Source organism: Excalfactoria chinensis, chromosome 3, assembly GCF_039878825.1.
Source record: "Excalfactoria chinensis isolate bCotChi1 chromosome 3, bCotChi1.hap2, whole genome shotgun sequence".
NCBI lineage: Eukaryota > Metazoa > Chordata > Aves > Galliformes > Phasianidae > Excalfactoria > Excalfactoria chinensis.
Window position 1 is genome coordinate 68774808 of NC_092827.1, and position 19675 is coordinate 68794482.

Sequence of the window (19675 nt, forward strand, 5' to 3'; positions counted from 1 at the left end):
AAAATGCTATATGAAGTTCAGTGCTCAGGATGTAATGACTGTGTTTTATAGGTGCTACTATAATTCACTTCCACTGTGTACAAAGAATACATTGGAAGTTATATAAAAATCCCATGCAGGATACCAAGGACACAAACTGGTTTTCAACTGCATAGTAAAGCATAAAATACTATATTTTTTCAACTTATTGTGTGAAATCACAACTGATCCATCTATATGCCATGTACTGGGGAAAATAATGAGTTATTCTAATTATTCATTCCTCATTTATTTGATATAATTAAAATGGATATTTCTGGCTGATATTACAGACTTCCCTAATATGATTTTTTTTTAATCTCTTTTTTTTTGTTGTTTTTTTGTTTTTTACAAATTCTAAAAGCAGAGTGTTTGTATTATTTGTATAGTATTTGTATTTCAAGTTAGTCAAAGCAATTGTCTCTTTTCCACTGAGCTTATCCTAGTATGAAGTAATCTCCTCTTCACCTTCACTACTGGTTACATGTTTGCATTTGATGTTGCTGATATGGCTTGATTTCATGCTTGGGAGGAATTCCTCAGGTGCCCCTATTTTTGCTTGACTAGAAATCTTACACAGGCCAACAAAGGAAAGCTTACATACATGGGAAACTTAAAGCTCAAAACCAAACATGGTAGCCTAGAGATAGGAATTTAAAATACACTTTAGAAGAAACATCACCAGTAATGGAACTCAGGGCTTACAGATTTTTGAGAAGTCGTGCTTAGTTTAAGCAAAGTTGGAAATTAAGGTATTATAGTAGAGAAAACATCTGTTGCAGCCACGTTTCTATTGAAAATATGATTGTGATCACAAATATCATGCCACCCTTCAAAATAATTGGCTACCTATATAGCTGTACGTTGGAGGCAACTCCATTAAACTAGTAGAATTCCTCCAGTATGAAATAATCCATCAGTCCAGGTTGGTAGATAACACCGCTTTAAATTTTAAATCATTAAAACTTGTCTGAATAGTACTTCCTTTGACAGATGCTGTTGCTTTTTTCTACGTACAAAAGACTGTTTTCACATAGAAAATCAGTTGTAAAGCATATTTTCGTTATTTAAAATGCACAATACAGAATAAATACCCATTGCGAGTAATCTAAATGGTATTTTGAAAAGAGTTTGAGTTTGAGAACAATTTCATAGGCTGTTCTGTGTGAGAATTATGAAGCAGTTTACTTGTTAACTTTCTGTAGCTGTATTTACCATACGTGAATGATTTTAAATAGCAGTGATAACATTCATCTTGATCTTTGTGATGTTTCAGTAGGCATGATTCTGCACAGCTGCTGGCGCTTTTCATCCATTTTCTCCATGTCCTTCTGATTTGTAAATTTTAATGCAAAGTGTGAGGCCCTGCTGAAAGCAATGTGGTGAGTCTGACAGGTATTGTACACAAAAATTTGCCTTTAGACCAGGTGACTTAATTATAAACTAGGTGATGACAGTATATTTTCAGCTACTAAAAACCCTAGGGAGTTCTAGCATGTGTAGCTTTCTCCAGCCTAAGCTTTTGTATCTGGCTTCCCCATCAACATTCACAGCAAAATCAATCTATATGCATTTAAAGCAGCCTTATTATTTAATGTTGTTCTGTTAAGTAAGTAGCTCTAGGATATGTGGGGAAGGGGGAAATTCTTCTGGACAGTTCAGGACTACAGCTTTTGCAAGGTCATCTTCTCTTGTCTCAACCTTTAAGAATGATTTAAAAGCTTTTTGACTTTCCTCAGCAAATACCCTTTGGCAGGATTAAACTGTACTGTTGCCAATCCAGCTTACTACCAAGCATGTTAATGAGGCGTCTTGGCCTTTTTATTAATTCTACAAGCAAGGTAGTCCATTCAGCAGTGACTGAGAAAGTTTAATCAAATAATCTCGTTGTTTCTAATTTATCACCACAATAAAATACTCTACTAAAGAAATAACCCATTTTCCAATGCTATACGGTTTCATGCAGAGATGCAGTACTGCTTTGAGGCTCACTGTATTGCTTGCACCAGCCCTGATGTTTGTATACAATTAATACAGATGTCACTGCGTACAAATGAATGCTAGGAGGGACATGCACAGCACCTCTGTGAATTGTCTGCCTGTAGTTCTTAGTGTTCTTCTTCTCGCTGCAAACTTATATTGTTAACAGATTTATTTTTAATGAAGTCTTAAAAAGAAAAAAGCTGGAAATAAAATGCAGTAAGATTCTAATATTTCACGTATTTGAACAGCTACAAACAGCTGCCATTAACCCTATACAATAAAAGCTGCCTGTTTAAATCAGTGTCTAAGCCTTCAGAGATTACCTTGCTGTGAAGGCTGCACTGTCCAAGACTACTGATGCATCAAAAAATGGTAATTTTAAAAGCCACCTCCAAAAGTAGAGAAATAAAAGTTTATCCAAAGGGTGAGAATGATCAGATTTTATTTGGGGCTGGCACACTTTCCAGATAAGCAACTTTAAACACAGTATGAATGTCATGCTCTGATTCACGAAAGCAACAGCCTTTCCTCAGCAGAAATCCATTAAGTTTTCTTTTGCACTCTATTTATAGTCTTTCGCTGAATCTTTGTGGCTGCCTTTCTATTTCTTTCCATGGGATAGCCATGGTAGAGAGCCATTGCTATCATTTTCCCTTTTTCCTTATTCCCTGGTCATTTGGCTCTCCTTTCAGTCTCAAACACATGCTATGGTCAGCGAAGTGAAAAGCACCAAGTAGAAATGACAGGAAAAAATAGAGAAACTTTTATGATTGGTAACTAGTCTTTCCTTTATCTTTGTTTTGTAGTCCATTATTTCTGTACTAAGTTACTTGACATAGCAGAATGTAGTGCAAGATACCAAGTCCATACAGAGCGCAGATTGACTTTGAGATTCATGCCTCAGGCATTTCTTAAAATACAGGATATTGAAAAGATCTACTGTTCTGTATTTTCTGTCTCTGACACCTCCTACAGTCCTTTTGCGGTTTCCTGCTGAAGGAGGAAAATGAGGAAGGGGATGCTATTGTTTCTCAAATGGCATTTTTGTGTTTTGCATTTCAGTTTTCTGTTTGAATCGGGAAGAGACGAAGGCAGTATTCGCACACTACAAAGAAATGATGAGATGCCCTAAAAAGTAAAAGGTGTGTGGGTTTTTTTTCTGAGCTTCTCATCTAACAATAAGTAGCAAAACAATCATTAGGTCTATTTTCAATTTCTAATGAAAGGCACTTTTATTTTCTACTGTTTGACAAAGAAGAATACTGAAGAGTTTATATTCAACAACACTGAAGTGGCAGATTAAAATCAGCTTTATATAAAGCACCTTACCTCCCAGAAACCAAGACACAGGCACTGCATGTCCCTTTGTGACTACAGCAAGCAACTACATCATAGTTTTCAGTGCTTTCTGGATGCTTTTAGCAAGGAGTCATGTCTGAAATCCTGATACTTGTTTGGTTTTGCCTTCAAGTTGCAAGAATCTAAGAGCTATTCAGGAATTTACATGAAAGATATGTTGCAACTTGTCTTAAAGTCATCCAACTGTAATTGCTGAAGCAGGTTCCCTCTCTCTACTTGAGGAAGTGTGAAGTGGTTGACGGTGGTTGGGCTGATTTATTTGGTTTTGCATTTGGATATTTTCTGTCATCTCAAGCAGTCTTTCTTGGTTTTCTGAATTTATTTAAATATAAAGATAGATAGATAGATAGATACTTCAAAAAGTGAATGCAAGCAAGATGACCTGGGGAAAAACTCACAAGTTTTCAACTATGGCAATATTTTTTGTTGTCTCTTCAAATTTTGCATATTAAATAGATTATATTCATCTAATCAGAATAGCATACGAACCTTAAGTTAGTCCTGCTGATCTAGCTGGAGCCACTTGACTATATGGTAGCATTATATTCATGTGGATGTCAGAAATGCCCCAGTAAGAGAAAGTAATTTTGCCATAGAGGTGTTTCCATATATTATGTGTGACTTTTATCATGTACATTGTATTTCTGTCTAATATCCAACAACCGTTGGGGCAGGAAAACCAGATTAATGGCTCAGGGGTACACCTTCAGTAATGAGGATAAAAACGTTAAGGAGTGAGGACATATATCAGCGTACTTGCTTAAGAAGTGGGCTGGAACTCTGAGTTCCTACAGCTGTTTGAAAGTTACTAGTCCTGCATGTGATGGAAGTAATATTTCAGATATGAGTAGTATTTATCCATCTTGGATAAACTTTTACTAAGTCAGTTAATAATGGGAAACGAAAATAGAGTTTAGATGACATTTTCCTCTCACATAGCGTCACAGTGTCAACAATGTAGTACTGATATGTCTTGATGGGTGTATTTAAGAGCTGAGTAGCAGTCAAGCAGGGTGCAGCTAATAGGACAGTAAGTCACCGTACTCTGCAATAAATACAAACTGTTCCCTCTTACAGAGCTCTGTCATTTTAAAAAGTACACTGTTTCCTAACTCAGGCTTGATTGTAGGTGTTTTATTGATTTAGAAGTCATAAAAGGTTCAGAAAAGCCGTTCATAGCATCACCAGTTTGGTGCTACATAGAACACGGGGTGGCTCCTACCTACACTAACTCAAATCCCGCTCAGTTTTGTTTACTGAATAGTCATTATACTGTGTATAAATATATAAAACATCTACTAAATGTTTTCTCTTTATCTTGCTGCTTACTCTTGCATAGCATTACTGGCTTATTAGTTTTTCTCTCCTTGTATTAAAAGTTGTAAATCAGCTCCACAAATCCACAATAAACTGATGCCTTCTGCCTGTGGTGGAATCGCTGTCCCTGGAGGTGCCCAGGGTGACATGCGGATGTGGCACTGAAGGATGCGGTTAGTGGGCATGGTGGGATGAGCTGGTGGGTGATCTTAGCAGTCTTCTCCAGTCTTAATGGTTCAATGACATTCAAAATCATGTGGATTTATCTTTCGGCATTCAATTCCACGCAGCGTATTTCAGATCCAACTACAATACTTCAACAGGATTAAAATAGTAGACAGAAGAGTTCTTCCCTGAGTATTTGCAGCAGCTTTTAAGAAGCAGCATTGTTTGTAGCAAGATTTGGTAAGATCTGAGCAGCTGTAATTTTGAAATGCTGTTTAATTAAGCATCTCGGTACATGTTACATCATTCTCTCCCATGCATTTCCTTTTCTCTCACGAGATGCATGCTCACTTCAAGCCTGCCGGCAGTGCCACTCAAGCTGTCCCAAGTCACTCAGCGTCTGCATGACAGGGGAAAGTGTTATTGCACATCTATCATCCAATTTACACCTTGAAATGACAGCAGCTGGCAAAGAAGAAAACAGCAGCAAAACAATCTCTTGGAGGAATGAGTGTGGAATGAGGTGATTCTGGAATATCAAAGTGGAGAAACATGCAACAGGGGCTCTGAATTCCGTGGCAGCTCTCTGTGAACGCATGTAGAATGAGACTGGACGTTGGTGGTCTGAGTGAAAAGCCTAATCCCGTTCTTGCTTTTAACCACTACTGCTGATCTGACCTTCTGAAGGGGCTGACGTGAAGCTGCTCCTCTCTCACCTGCACCTGAGCACAGGTCATATATGTTTGTATAGAGCGCACATCCACAGAGTGCACATCCATACTGACGTTCATTTAAGCTTATATATTAGCTGAGTGCATCCGCAGGCCTGCTTTGATGCGTCAGGTTAGGCTGCGTGTAAAACTCGTGCTCGAGAGACGGGCCGGCTGCCGCTTCCCTCACGCTCCCAGCTCCCGGTCAGCGGGCTCCCCCGAGGCGCGGCCGGCCGACAGGGGGCGCGCGTCGCGGCCGTCACCCGGCGACTGGCTGCGCGCGCGGGGCTCCCCCTGGCGGCGGCCGGCGGCAGAGCGGGGGGCGCGGGGCGGCGGCGGGGGCCGGGCAGGGCGCGCTCCGCAGCCGGCAGCGCCTCGCAGCCGGCAGCGGCGGCCCGCCCCTCTCTTGCCCGCCTCTCCTCGCCGGGCAGCGCCGTGCCCGGGGACCCTCCGCGGTGGCCGCCGCCTCCTCGCCCGCTCCGTGCCTCCTTCCCTCCTGGTACCTGCCGGTGAGCGCCGCCGGCTCGCCCCGCCGTGAAGTCTGGGCGCCCCGCAGCCCTCGCTGCTTCTCCCCATGGGGATCCGGGAGTTCCCCAACGGCTCCGCGCGGGGCAAAGCAGCCACTCTGTGAGTACGGCCGCGGGGCGGGGCGGGAGGGACCGGGACACCCACCCACCCCAGCCCATTTAGCGGCACCTGCGGGGAAAGTTGTCGGAGCCGTGGGGCCGCCGCGCGTGGTTCGGAGGGCGGCGGCCCCTGACGGCCCTCTCCCGTCCCCCAGCGGTATGCGGCGCTCCCCCGATGTCAGCCCGCGGCGGCTGTCCGACATCAGCCCGCAGCTGCGGCAGCTCAAGTACCTGGTGGTGGACGAGGCTATCAAAGAGGACTTGAAGTGGTCCCGCTCCGTAGAGGATCTCACCAGCGCTTCGGTGGGGCTCACCTCCATCGAGGAGAGGATCCTCCGCATCACCGGCTACTACGGCTACCAGCCCTGGGCCGCCAGCTACAAACGTGAGTTGAGGCGCGGGGCTGCCGGGGTGGGGGGGGGTTGAGTTTGAGCCTGTAGCCACGAGTTATGCTGCTGAGAACGAGGGACGGGTACTGCTGGCAGTGCTGCGGGCGCACCTGGGATGCTGATCACTGTGTTTGTGGCGGCTGTGAAAAAGCCCCTCTGCGTCCACCCGCACGCTGTTTTCCAAAGTGATGTTTTAGGAGCCTGTCAGGTTTTCACAGTGTTTAATCTCGGTTTTTTGGTGTTTTGTTTTGTTTTTTTATGCCTTTCTTGTGCCTATGGATCTGTTTCTTCCATATGCTTACACTTGAGCAAGAAACTTACTACGCTATCAGCGAGGAGAAGCCCAGCTGTGTGCCCCATAGGCATGACTTAGAAAGGCAGCGAGACCTCAGGGGGGCTATGATACAGCAGCTAGTGCTTTTTGCATGTAACGCTCCCTGTCGCTTGCCTGTCTTTTATCTCCACGGGGATAGCTGCATGACTTCAGGAGTTCTAAAAATAAGTTGCCCATTAATTGAAGTCATAAAAGTGTGTCTTTGGTTGTTTTAATGTTGTTTGTGCCGTCACAGGGCTTTTGTTGTTGAAACGATCGGGCTGTAACAGAAACGGTCGCTTTGCTGGGCATGTGAGCTCTGACCAAGTGGTTGTTTTCACGTTGTGCTTTCCTAAGTACAATGTGTAAACATCCTGAGATGTTTGCTGGTGGATGATCTCCTTGTAAGTGTGCTTCATCATGAAAGTGATGCAAGAAGGAGTGTTACACAGTATTTGCTCCATTTATCACCGAGAAAGAGCTACTTCTGATTGCTTGATAAATAAGGCTTTACTGATGGAAATTCTTCTGTAAGAGCCCTTTTTTTTTTTTTTTTTTTTTTTTTTTCCTTCATATTTTTCAACGCAAGTATCTGATATTCACTACTTCACTCATAGGGAGTATGGGATTTCTGTAGGAGCAATTTCATTGCGTGGATGGGGACCATTCTTGAGAGTAAAGCTTATTCAGGTCAGTTTTCAGGATCAGATGGTGTGTTGGTGCCAGATTCAGTTGGTTATTGGTGCCTGCATCTGACACAGTGACTAATAGTCCAGCTGAAGTCTCACTGAGCCACTGTGGCAGATCCTTCTGAAATAATAAAGGTCATGCTAACTCCTCAGTTACAACTTTGTGTTGAAACTGTGTCTGAAAAAGTTGATTGCAAACCTAATCTTGCTAGTCTCATTATGTTTTCTCTTGGAGCTCATTCTGAATAACAAAAATGCATAGTGGAGTTGAAATGGAACACAAATACCCAAATTATCTGAGTCTCTTAAGTTTGTGCCTAACAACAATAGGTGATAGGAAGTCACTGTCAGTTTTAAATCTGGGTTGGTAGAGATGTAGGAAAAACAACAACACCACACTCAAAAAAGAAGTCTCATCTCTCTAGCTGATATGAGATGGCATGGCTGAAGCAGAGCTGTGTTGATGTACATCAGCTGAAGAGCTGACCAAATGCCTGTAAATGGGGTGAATCATCTGAAGGGGGAAAATAACTTTGGAAAAGCTACTCTTTAAGTAGTCCATCAATTTGGGCTTAGGCAGTTAGGCTTGGGATATGGATTTCCCTCGTGACTTTCAATTTAAGAGGTTTAATTGGCCCAAGAACTGCAATCAAACAATTTTTATTAAGCTCAAATTGCTCCCTTGTGCTTTTTGTCATCTTATTGTGTTTGCTTGTAGACGTTTGTGTTGTTGGCACTCTGTAAATAATGAGTGTAATTAATGAATTGCATGAATAATGAGCCTGCATTCTGGAAAACAAGTCAGTAATCTTGTCTGATCTGATCAAATGCTATCTGCATTTTTCTATGACGTTATTATTGCAATTAAATCACATGAAGGTCTAGACCTCTTTTTTTCCACACAAGGCAGTATTCCTCATATGCGTCATTTAGACTGTTTATATGTATTTAAAACTGAGACATACAGGAAGCTCTGCTAGTTTCTAATGAAACTCCATAAGGGTAATCACCAAAAGGTAATCAGGGAGTATGTTGCCATGATCCCCAAATTGTCTTGGAGACTACTTCTGTTGGGGTAGAGGATGGACCTTTTGAAACAGATTGGGGTATCACTATGTTACAGACCAACTCCTGTGTTTAATATACTCATAAATAAGATGGAAGAAGGGGAGGAGGAAGTGAAAATTTGCTGAAATCATAAAATATAGATTGGATAGAAAAGGAAAGGACTCTGCATTGCTCTAGGAGAACTGATTGAGTCAGATGAATAGCCCAGATGTTAGCAGACGACACTCAGTATCACAAATAGAAGCCTCCTGTTCCCTGGAACTGCTAAAATGACCAGCGCAGCCTATGAAGTTTCACATCACTTCATCAGCTTGTGAGAGGGAATAGGCTGGGACTGTATGCCGCTCAGTGAAGACCTCTGCTGTTTGTCTGTACTTGCAAACCAGATTTTAGGAACTGGAATAATGTTATGTGCTTTTGTGTCATTATGACGCCTTCAGAGAATTTAGTGGTACAGCCCGGTGAAATATTGTGGAATATTGGTTATTTTAAAAAAAGTAAAGATTAAAGAAGGCTCTGAGATGAGCAAGGGAAAGAATACAGTCTATAAAGAGTCTCGAGAGTTTTGGCTGTTCATCTTAAAGAGGTAAGGACAGCAGTGTGTAAGGTACTGGTGCATGTTACTCAGGCCTACAGAGAGTTTTTCTTCTTATTGCTTCATAAGAGGAAAAGCAGACGGATGTTCAAGCTGGAAAGCCTTCAGTTAATATGAAGAAAAATGTTTTTAAAGGAACACATCAAATACAAGGGACTGTTGATTTTGCCACTGCTGTAAGTTACAATAGTTCGGGAAAATACTGGAGAGAACATTAAGCTTCACTGTTCATAATACAAATCAGTGGGAGAGGTGGGCCATATTCTTCCTGAGGGTCTCTTGCACTTTCCTCCATAGCCTCTGCCCATCTTCAGAAAGAGGATAGGAGTGTGGCATTATCCAACGTAGCAGTTCTTTCTTTTCTGAATCTCTTGCTACTGAGTTCCAGTGTAAGGAAATATGGGAATAACTGCTCTTGAGTCTAAATCAAGTATTTGTAATTTTTCCCATGGGGATAGTTTGCAGCATCTGACTTAAATTCTCAAGATGCAGTAGAATCATAGTCTGATACAGGTGCGTCAATGCTAGAACTCAGTATTTATGCAATCCTTGATATCAATGAGAAGTATGGTAATTGATGGTTGTTTGTTTGTTTTTAACAAGTACACAGTGATCAAAGAATTAAATTTAAAAATTAAAAAAGCAAACAAACAAACAAAAAAACACAACACAAAATTTGTAGCTTCCAGTGACAGCCTATTTGTTGTTTGGAGATCAAACCATTGTTAGAGCTGTATCATCAGTGCGGTTCTCTTTCATGGGGGTGAAATAAATTACCATGGCTTCTCTAAAAGCTTGTGAGTTATGTTTGACAGAAAAGACAAGGTGAACAGCCGTATTTTAAGTTTCCATTTGGCACCACTGGGAATTAGGCTTCTAAGTGTTTTTTAGAAGTATATTACCTAAGAACTTTTCTGCACTTGAAACATGCAGCTGTCACGGAACTGTTGAACTGTCTTGCTGACCGTGTGGAAGACTGTCTATTAGAATTACTGTAGCAGTTGATGGGAAGCTTGTTTCCACCTGAAACACACACAGCACCATTATCAAGTATTATTTTCTACGTTGGCTAAGACTGTCCTGTAGTTATTTAATATCACAGTCTGTCGTGGTGTGATTGGTATTTTAAATACATTCATGTGGATTTGAGTCAGCTATCCCAGTTTTGCAGTCTGCCCATTCCTACAGATCATCTACAAACATCTGCTCCTTGTTTAAGATTAGGATCTGTCACCTAAAGGAGGGACTTTTGGGTATCCTTAGGATGTGTTCTTCAATACATTGACAGACTCATTACAGACAAATCAGAGTTGTTGTTGTCCCTCCTTTCAGATGCCTGAGAGACCTCTTAGCATTATGCTTCTATTCAGTTTACATACATCCAGGTCGTTGCAGTGACTCCTTTTAAGTGGCCTGCTGTTGTTCAAGTGGAATGGAAAGATCACGGCCATCAGTTTTGAATACTTCCTGCTCTACTCCTCCCTACTAGCTAAAGAGTGGCTCTCTATTTTCAGTGTTTCTCTATTGCTACTTCAACAACACAACAAGCTGTGTGGTTTTAATGCCCAGATTATCAACCTACTATTCATACAGCATGTAGCACAGAAGGTCTTGACCTGAAGATGGAATTACTGCTATTACCAGTGTAATATAAACAACATGTTGGAACACATTAGCTTACAAATCTTTAGAATGTTTCTCAGAAAGCATGAATGTCTGACTATTAAAATGTCACAATTACTGAACTTAGATACCCTTTCAAGGGAGTATTGGTTTCAACTAATTAAAAGTATGAGATTTTAGCCAAACAAATGGAAGCTATACAGCTGAAGACCAGTGTTTACAGCTGATTCTCTTTGTGGTCTGCTTTTCACATGGAATTTACATTAAATGCTGTAATTTTCACAGTTGTTAAAAGCAAATCCAATGGGGTTATGAATCAGGATAAAAATATTAATGTGTGAAATCTGTGAAAATACTGTTTTTGTAGTATTTACAGCTGAGTGAGAACTTAACTTGTTTTTGAGCTGGCATACAGGAATCTCCAGAAGTTGAAAGACAGAAACTGCGGAGCAGTTCTCTCTGGGAAAAGCCATCTTCAGGCCAACTGTGAACACGTAATTTGAAACTGATACTTGTTTTCTGTTACATAAATATAAAAGTCTTATTACTCTCACTCTTATATATGCTCTTATAACTGATACAGTACTTTGAGGATACCCTTCATGTTGCTGTTCCTGAGCTCAAGTGATTACGTGGGAATTGTGGTTTTCAGGTGAAAACAATGACTAACTTCTAGACATTTTACTCTGGGAGAACGACTTTGATATATGTCCTGGTGTCAATTTATAGGTCAGAATGCCCCAGGAGTTTAAAAGAGAAGTAAAAATATGTGCCTTACCTCATTGTTTTAAGCCAGATTTATGGTTTTTAAGGCTTAATTTGTTTTTTCTTCTTGATGCTCTTTGGCAATACTAACAGAACTAATTGTTCCATTAGCAGATAAAGCTAAACAAATCCTGGTTACTCTTACAGGTGAAATGAAAGAATAGTAATTGATTACATTGCAACTTTAAAAGTATTGTGGCATAGTTGACTCAACTGTCACTTTAGTTGTCTGTTACAAGCTAAATGTATATGTGATTTTACATAAACCAGGACTGTTACTGGCTTACATCCACGTGACAGCTCACGCATAAGGTCCTGGAGCCATTTCCCCATATGTATGGCACTCACTGTAGCTGAGAGTAACTGTTCTCAGAAATAGTTTATCAAAACACAGCAGAGACCCGATCCTAAGTTTGCAGTGGATGTCCCAAAATGTTAAGGGAGACTCTTCTTTCTTTTATGTTTTATTTTTCTATTGGCAAGAGAGCTCCTTGGCTCCTATGGGCTTTAACACTCTGGGTGGCCTTGCAGTTGAAAATGAGAGTGGAAGAGCAAAATCTGGCCAGAAGAGACAGGACAAAGGAGTACAGGGAGTACTGCTGAGCACCCACAGAGATTCTGTACAAATATTGAGGCAGAGGTCAACCAGCCTGTTATAAGTTTCTTCTTCAAGACAATTCCAATGGAGAAAAGACCTGAGGTTTCCTGAGATTTTCAGGTGGTAAGGAAAATAGCTTTGGGTCAATGCTAAGCAGAAAGCTACTTCCTCTTATAATTTGGCCTTCATTAATCATGGATTTCAAGTTTTAAACTGTCTATGGGCTAATCAAGCAAATTGCAATTAAATCTGATTTACTAAACATTTTGAATTATTTAGTGAATGTTTGGCAAATTGCAAATGGTTAGCGAATGTGTTTACTAAACACATTGTAGTTAAGTAAATAAATACTGCAATAGTGTAGTGTTACCACCACTTTTAGCTAGGCAGTCAAGTAATCTTTTATATATATAGAGAGAGAGAGTTTTTACAGTGAAGAAACTAGAAACTGCAACTCCAAAATGCATACTTTGTTGTTTGTTGATTATTTCAACAAATTAATTGGTTGCATTTTTTTTCTTCTATGCAGCTCTAATTAGCATGCTACACATGGCATGTACTTATGTATAACAGTTCGTGGAACAGTAATTAGGGAGCTCTTGGCTTTCAGCATTACCTTTATATCCCTTAGCATGAATGTTACCAATGAATGTTGGTTTGTTTTTTTTCAGTGGAATGTACCACTGAAGTTTCTATTGTGAAAAGCTATTTATGTTAGTGAAGCCAGGGCTCAGGTTAGCAAGTTTGAGGAAGTGTTAACTGGCATTTGAAACTCCTTTTACTGGTGAACTGTGTGTGTATGTATATGTAGATATGTGTATGCTTATATTTAAAACAGAAACCCGAATGTGTTGAGTAATCAATGTCTTGAATCCATAATAATGGGTTATTAGTAAAAAGACAGCCTATTGATATAGAATAATGAGGGAGTAAACTAGTTTGCTTGAACTGTATTTGGGAACTATTACTGGTTAAGCAAACATTTATTTTTGAAGCAATTTTGCATAAAGTTTTTGAAGCTGTATTTGTCTTTATTGAGGAGTCCTTCCTATGTCAAGGACATTTCTGCAGTAGATCTGGAGTGTACCATCTGATATGTGTAGCAGCATTGCAAGCTGGCTGCAAAGTTTGTGCTGAAATATTGTAATATCAGATATTGCTGTGTAAAGGGAATATTACTGAAAGACAAAAAGATAAGGAAAGGACTGTTGGTTCCAGATGTTTATCTTCTTGAAATTGCTTAGTGCATTGCCTCTGAAGCCCATTAGCCTCAATGGTAATTTCACCAGATTCTAGTTGCCATGATCTAATCTGTCTTAAATATAATGAGGTGTTTTTGTTTCATAGTGCTGATATAAATCAGAAGCTACTAGTACCTGCTGCCCGCTAATGGAAGTCAAATACTTTTCAGGATGAAAAGAAGGAGATGTGGGGATGATGTTCCCTGAGTTCATTTTCTTTAAACTCTGGATGCTGCACTTGGCATTTCCCCTTATGAAGAAGAAAAGTTCATTTTAAGTGATTTCAGACTCCTCAGTTTTCTCCTGACCTTAAGGATCATAGGGTTCATTTCTGTACCAAATGTTTTATTTTACATCCAGTTGGATTTTTTCTCCTATTACTATTTCTGGTCAATGTAAGAATCAGGCTTTTTCTGACAATGCCTATTTCAGTAGTTTAGGGATTTAGGTGCCTTAACATTTGGAAAAATAAGGATGACATCACATAGCCAACAGGAAATATTAGCTCATTAAGTCTGTCATACAAGGCAAGGTAATTTGATTCTTTGAGCTCCTCCAGAACCAGGGCATGTAACTGGCTGCAAGTTAAAAAGTTGCATTCTTCCTAATAAGGCCTTGATCTTGCAATTAACTTATTCTCATTGCTGTAATTGGTTCTTGTGCAATAGTTTGTGAAAACAGACCTTAACATCTAAACAGAGCAACCTTGTTTTCCATTTTGAAAAGTATTGCAAAATCCTGACAGTCCTGCTGCTATATAAATAATAGCTAGTAGAGGTAATCCAATAGTAATATTCCAAAGAGTTTTATCTTTTCTTTCTCTGCTTTGACATTGGAAATAGGACTGATTTGGTGCTCTTCCTCAGTGTCTTCTACACAGCAGCTAAGGTACCAAAGTAGTGTGGAAGTTGAATTTGTCTGCTTTCTGTCTATGCTGGAGCAAGCCTGTATATTTTACTTTTAACTTGGCTGCCAGTGATGCTGTTTGTGAGCCCCAGCATACTGTGTTGTGGCTTTGTCAGGTCCATGTAGTGGTATGAATGGATCATGGGCTTGTACTCAGGTGCAAAGTAAACTAAGAGCCCACCTATCCCTTCTGAGATCTTGAGCTTACAAAATGCTGTCTTAATGGTCATGTCCTGAATCCTTATATTCAGTAGGAGTAGCTGCTTACAGACTTGAACGCTAGCTGATGTAGTGCCAGAATTCAGGTCACTCATCTGCTACTTGCACCATTACTTGCCAGGAAATAAGGATTCATCATGGCTTTATGACTTCATTGGTTCTCCTTCTCACTTCGTGCAAGACTTTAGAAAGCTTTGAGGCTGATTTGTTGAAATATAGAACCATTCATACCTGTACTTTTTAGGGCAAACTAACATGGTAATATAGTCTTTCTGGTAATTATCTTAAATATGTCAGTGTATCCAGACAGTTGTTATCGCTTATGGAATATACTGTCTGAAACCATGGAGCAGTAATTAATAACAGCAAATGTGTTTTTCCTTGTCTTTCTGCTGAAACTGTTTTTTGCTATTCAGGGTTTGACTTTACAATATCCTGCTGTCCTGGTGACTTCGCAGTTGAGGATCTTTCTTCCTCCCAGAAACAAGAAGCTTGTAATGTAAAGAAGTGCATTTCAGTTGCTAGCTAAATAGGAGAAATTGCAAAGTACTGCCTAGGAAAAGGTGGACGTACTGTTGAAGTTCTGCTCTAACTATATGAGCATGCGTTTGTGTACATAAATTAACACGGAAAAATAGAGCTACCATTGCACAGCACAAGGGACTTCAGGTGGCTATCTGACAACTGGTCAGTTTTTCCAGCTTGCCATGTTATCCTGAGAGAATGTATGAGGAGGGCTCCAATACATCATGTATAAATCATGTATTTCCATGGTTTGCTTGTAAGGCTTATAATAATCCTCTTAGAGGTGCAACACAGAATTTGACCTCCAGCTCCTGCTCATAAAATTATTTTGCTTTCATTGGAAGTCCTTAATAAAAATTGCCCCAGAAAGCTAAAAATCAAAGAAGAATTTTGATATTTTATTGTTACTTTTTTTTTTTTTTTTGCAAACAAAAACAAAAGCAAAAACTTGTTCAAAGTTCTTTCCTAGCTGCAATGTTTATTTAATAAACAACTTCTGTATTTGCTTTTCTTGTGTCACATAGAAAGGAAATATATTTTGGTGTTGTAAACTTTATACCCTAGTTACACGTCATTCAGAATCTGTAGAAAATTATTCTGGCAAATAGGGAAGTTAACAAGTAGGAGGCTCTATATGTGTTTGGACTTTGTATACTGAGGAGTATTCTTCTGTTTAATATTTCTCCAAATAGAAACAAAAATGGGATGTAAAAGTGGGGGTGTGAAGAATTGCGTTCTCAGCAGAGAAATATAGGGACAAGAAACAAATACAGATCACAAGTATTGTACTGGGTTCAATACTTGGGACCTTCTGTTTTGATTAATTGTTCTTTAGAAATTGAATCTCACTGGAAATAGTTCTGGAAACAATATTAGGCATCCCGTATTTATTCCTAGAAAGTTCAGAAGATGAAAACATTTTTGCATGGCATCTTCATAGGAATCTTTTCTAGCGATATTACTTTAAAATGACATATAGCAGATGATGATTTCTTTCTGCATGTCAAATTGTTCAACATCCTACGCTTCTTTAGAAGTGCGTTATCTCTTGTCTACATAATAAAAATGCATTAGAAGTAGGAATTATATCAGTATCTCCAGAGTGTAAACCTAGACTTTCTTATGACTCCCTGGGAATGTTTTGCTTCTTGATGAAATTACTGCACAAAGGAAACTGTGTTTCCACTAGAACACTTCTGGCTCAAAGTAATATAATATTCAGCTCTATGCTCACAAAAATGAGAAAATTAGAAAAACTGTATGAGATTAATCCCTGCCAAGTCTGTGACGCTTTTTGCACGAGCCTTATTCAAGCCGGGCTCATCAGGTTTAAGTCTTTGAGTTTGTCTTTTAAACTGGCTTTCTGCTTTATGTGCTGATCATCTGTTCCTAAGGCAACTGCATCATATTACACCTACCCATACATGGTCTTTATTGTATGTTCCTGAGGACTACCGAGAAGCTCTGTTTAAATTATAGAATAATGATTTCTTTTAATAGATGTGCAATTTTAATTTTCCTTCATCTCAAAGTTAGTATTTAATTAGCACTTAATAGCTTGTCCCAACATGGGTAGAAAGCATCTACAGCAAGTAAGAAGAGACTATTCTATTTTTTATTGTCTAGAAAGCCAGCTACTCAGAGCAGAGTGTTGTAAGGAGGAAGAACACATCTTACAGCCATTTGTAGTTTTAGGATTTGAGGATTGACACCTCTAAAAGAGCACACAATGGGAGCAATGGAACAGGAGGAGAAAGTCCAGAAACAGGGCTGTTACCAAACAGAAAATAGCTCGTTCCCTGGGCCCAACTCCTTCATTTTTCCTAAATGCTAAATCACTGATAGCGTCTTTCCACTTCAGAGGAGGACATGTGCTAGCTTGGGGGACAGTGGATGGATTTGGTGCTGGAGCCTTCTGGAATAGTAACAGGAAGGCGTTCTTGTTTATCAGCAAGGAAAGTGATTAGGCTTTGATAACTCTAACTCAATCAATTTAGGTGTGAGAGAAACACACAGAAACAGAGCTCCATGCAAATATAGGCACAGAACAGCGTGTAGTATTTTCCTGAAGAAATGCGAAGTGACACTGAAGTAACAATGTTCAGATTAGGTTTCTGGTGGTTGTTAAAGAACCCTACTGTAGAAACATACAAGTAGCCTACAAAATCTTGAAGAGACTTCCTGGTAAACTTCAAAATCTATCTAACAAAGCTGGTTGGTTGGGTCAACTATTTGTGTCTGTTTTATTTTCATAGATTGAAATCACAAAGACCTCTTATTGGTAAAAGTCTGAAAGAAGCCAAGATGAATTTTGCCTGACTAAAATGAGCAACTAATGGTCTGCTGGATACTGCAGCCCTGAATGGAAATTAAGGTTCTGATCTCAGTGTGGTTGTAGTAGGTCTGTAAAAACTTGGCAGTTTGTTGAGCTTGGACACTCTTACACTTCCAGATAATCTCAGGAGTAGTAAACTAGCTGAAGTATTTTCACAAATACGATGTGCTGTCCCAAGTTCAGCATCTTCTCTATTCTAATGCCTTTTTGCACTTTTCAAATGCAAGTGAGAAGTGACTGGATCTGGTCCCAGCTTGCAGCTGAAAGCATTCCCATTATAACTGTTTATGTAAGCACGTACAGTAAATTCATTTTCAGCTAAATTCACTTCCATCATAGCTAATTTGTCAGTCCAATAAATTCTTTTGTTTTCTTCACTTTGTTTCCATGCAAGAGGCAATTCAACAGTGTGTGTGTGTGTGTGTGTGTGCGTGTTTATGTGATCCCCAATTATAAAAAAATGACTTCCTTATTTAAGGCTCTTATATTCTTTTCACCTAGCTTACCTCTTCTTGTTTTGAACCAATCTAATCATAAATGTTGTGACAAATCTGATTTTAAACTTCTGGAGTTTTGACAGAAACTTAGCCCAAGTAGCATGCTTAGCTGTAGGAACTGTACAAAAATTAAGAGATCTATACCAGGAGAGTTGTTATTAGTCAGTACCTTGGATATGAACTGCTCCATCTGAATCACTGTGCATTGCCATGTAATTGGAAGATACAAAACCATCAGCTCATTGCAGAAAGGCTTCTTTCACTTTAAATGTGTATTTCTCAGATAGCACAAGGTAAAAGCAGCTGCACTGTGATCTGCTTTCTGCAATGGCAGCTAATTTTACTAAAAACAAATGAGTTGTACAGGGCTGAGCTCATTGTTGAAGCTAGACAATTTATCTGACAATAGCCAACCTTTTAACACCTAATCTTTCTTGCTTTTTTTGTCACTGTTTGTTTATGTCTGATAGATTAAATAACTGCTATCTCTGAAGTATATTTTCATTACATCCTGTTTCAGAGTTAAAATTGGAACAATTCCTATCCATTACCTACTTCAAATAGTATTTCTCAGCATTGCTTTTATAAGCCTTGGAGACTACCTATTGAACAAATTTTAAGCCTTAGTGTAGTTACTTTTCATCTCTCATCATTTTTAATGTAGTAGTGTTACACTATTAAAATATTAAGGACTTAATCCAGTAATCAAGATAATAACTGAAATTACCTGTGGGTGCAAGTACAGAGTAATACATGTGCTTGATACTTAAAGGATAGGTCTTCAAATTCCTTTTTTCCCATGGTTAAATAACTAGCTGGTTTTATTTCCTTTGAGCTTCGGAGTTCTGAGGAAATGTTTCTGCAGCTATTAATACATGAGCTTCAAGCCTGGAAAAGAAGTATGTGCGAGTAACTTAAGCTTCCTAGCAGCTGTGACTAAAGTTGTTAATTTGTTTCTGTAAACTTCTAGTATGCTAATTATTTCTATTGCTCCAGATAACTGATTTCTACTGACTGTTAGTGATACAGTTTGTGGAAAATACCAATCTATTATTCTTCATTACACAAAACATTGTTTTTGTTTGTCTGTGGTAATTACAGTAATCTAGAAGATTTCATCATTGTTGTTTTGTACGTATTGAAAGTCAATTTCTGTGTAAATAAAGCAAATATTTTTTCTGAGCACACGTAACTGATTTAATTGTGGTTCAAAATAATGCAGTTCTCAGTTCATTTTGTGCATCCCAACATAATAACACAATCATTGTTTTTGCTGTTCGGTTGCTTTTTTTTTTCTTCCCAACAATCTGGCCTTGTCAGTTTTCCAGAATATAACATAATCCAAAGTAATTCACATGTGTAGAGAAATTAAGTTTGATACAACAGTCTGTATATAAGGAAAAATCCTTGCAAAGGGGGTTCTTTGCAATTTATTTAATGCAAATTAGTAATTTATGAAGAAGTTGATGGATGCTTGAGTTACGTGAGGGGAAAAGTATGTTTTTCTTGGTAGTGTCTCTGAGTAATTAGACATAGCACCAAAATTAGGCCTTTGATATCCTGTTTGTAAGAAGTTCTGTTTCCTTAGGTGTGAAACACTCTTCAAACCAAATACATAATTTGACTTATTTAAATTGATTCTCTGTTGATTTCAGTGGAATCAAATACTACTTGAGCAGTAATCTACAGTATTCTCTCCCTTCCTTTGCTTACTGATTTAGTCTGTACATGCAT

At 39.2% G+C, this 19675-nt stretch overlaps 1 protein-coding gene and 1 long non-coding RNA gene across 4 annotated transcripts in view; both read left to right on the top strand.

The window, feature by feature from the left end:
• The first annotated feature begins 1293 nt into the window (after positions 1 to 1293).
• Positions 1294 to 4700, top strand: LOC140250504 (uncharacterized). Its single transcript, XR_011903187.1, has 3 exons — positions 1294 to 1400; positions 3064 to 3143; positions 3260 to 4700. It is a non-coding gene; the product is annotated as an uncharacterized lncRNA (long non-coding RNA).
• A 1202-nt stretch (positions 4701 to 5902) lies between these two features.
• Positions 5903 to 19675, top strand: part of SLC35F3 (solute carrier family 35 member F3) — a 143722-nt gene continuing 129949 nt past the window's right edge. For 2 of the 3 annotated variants that reach the window (XM_072333368.1, XM_072333371.1), the window contains exons 1-2: positions 5903 to 6179; positions 6334 to 6563. In XM_072333368.1, the coding sequence (XP_072189469.1) occupies positions 6127 to 6179; positions 6334 to 6563 (283 nt within the window). In that variant the 5' untranslated portion in view covers positions 5903 to 6126. The remainder of the gene's footprint in view (positions 6180 to 6333; positions 6564 to 19675) is intronic. The other variant, XM_072333370.1, reaches the window with a different exon arrangement.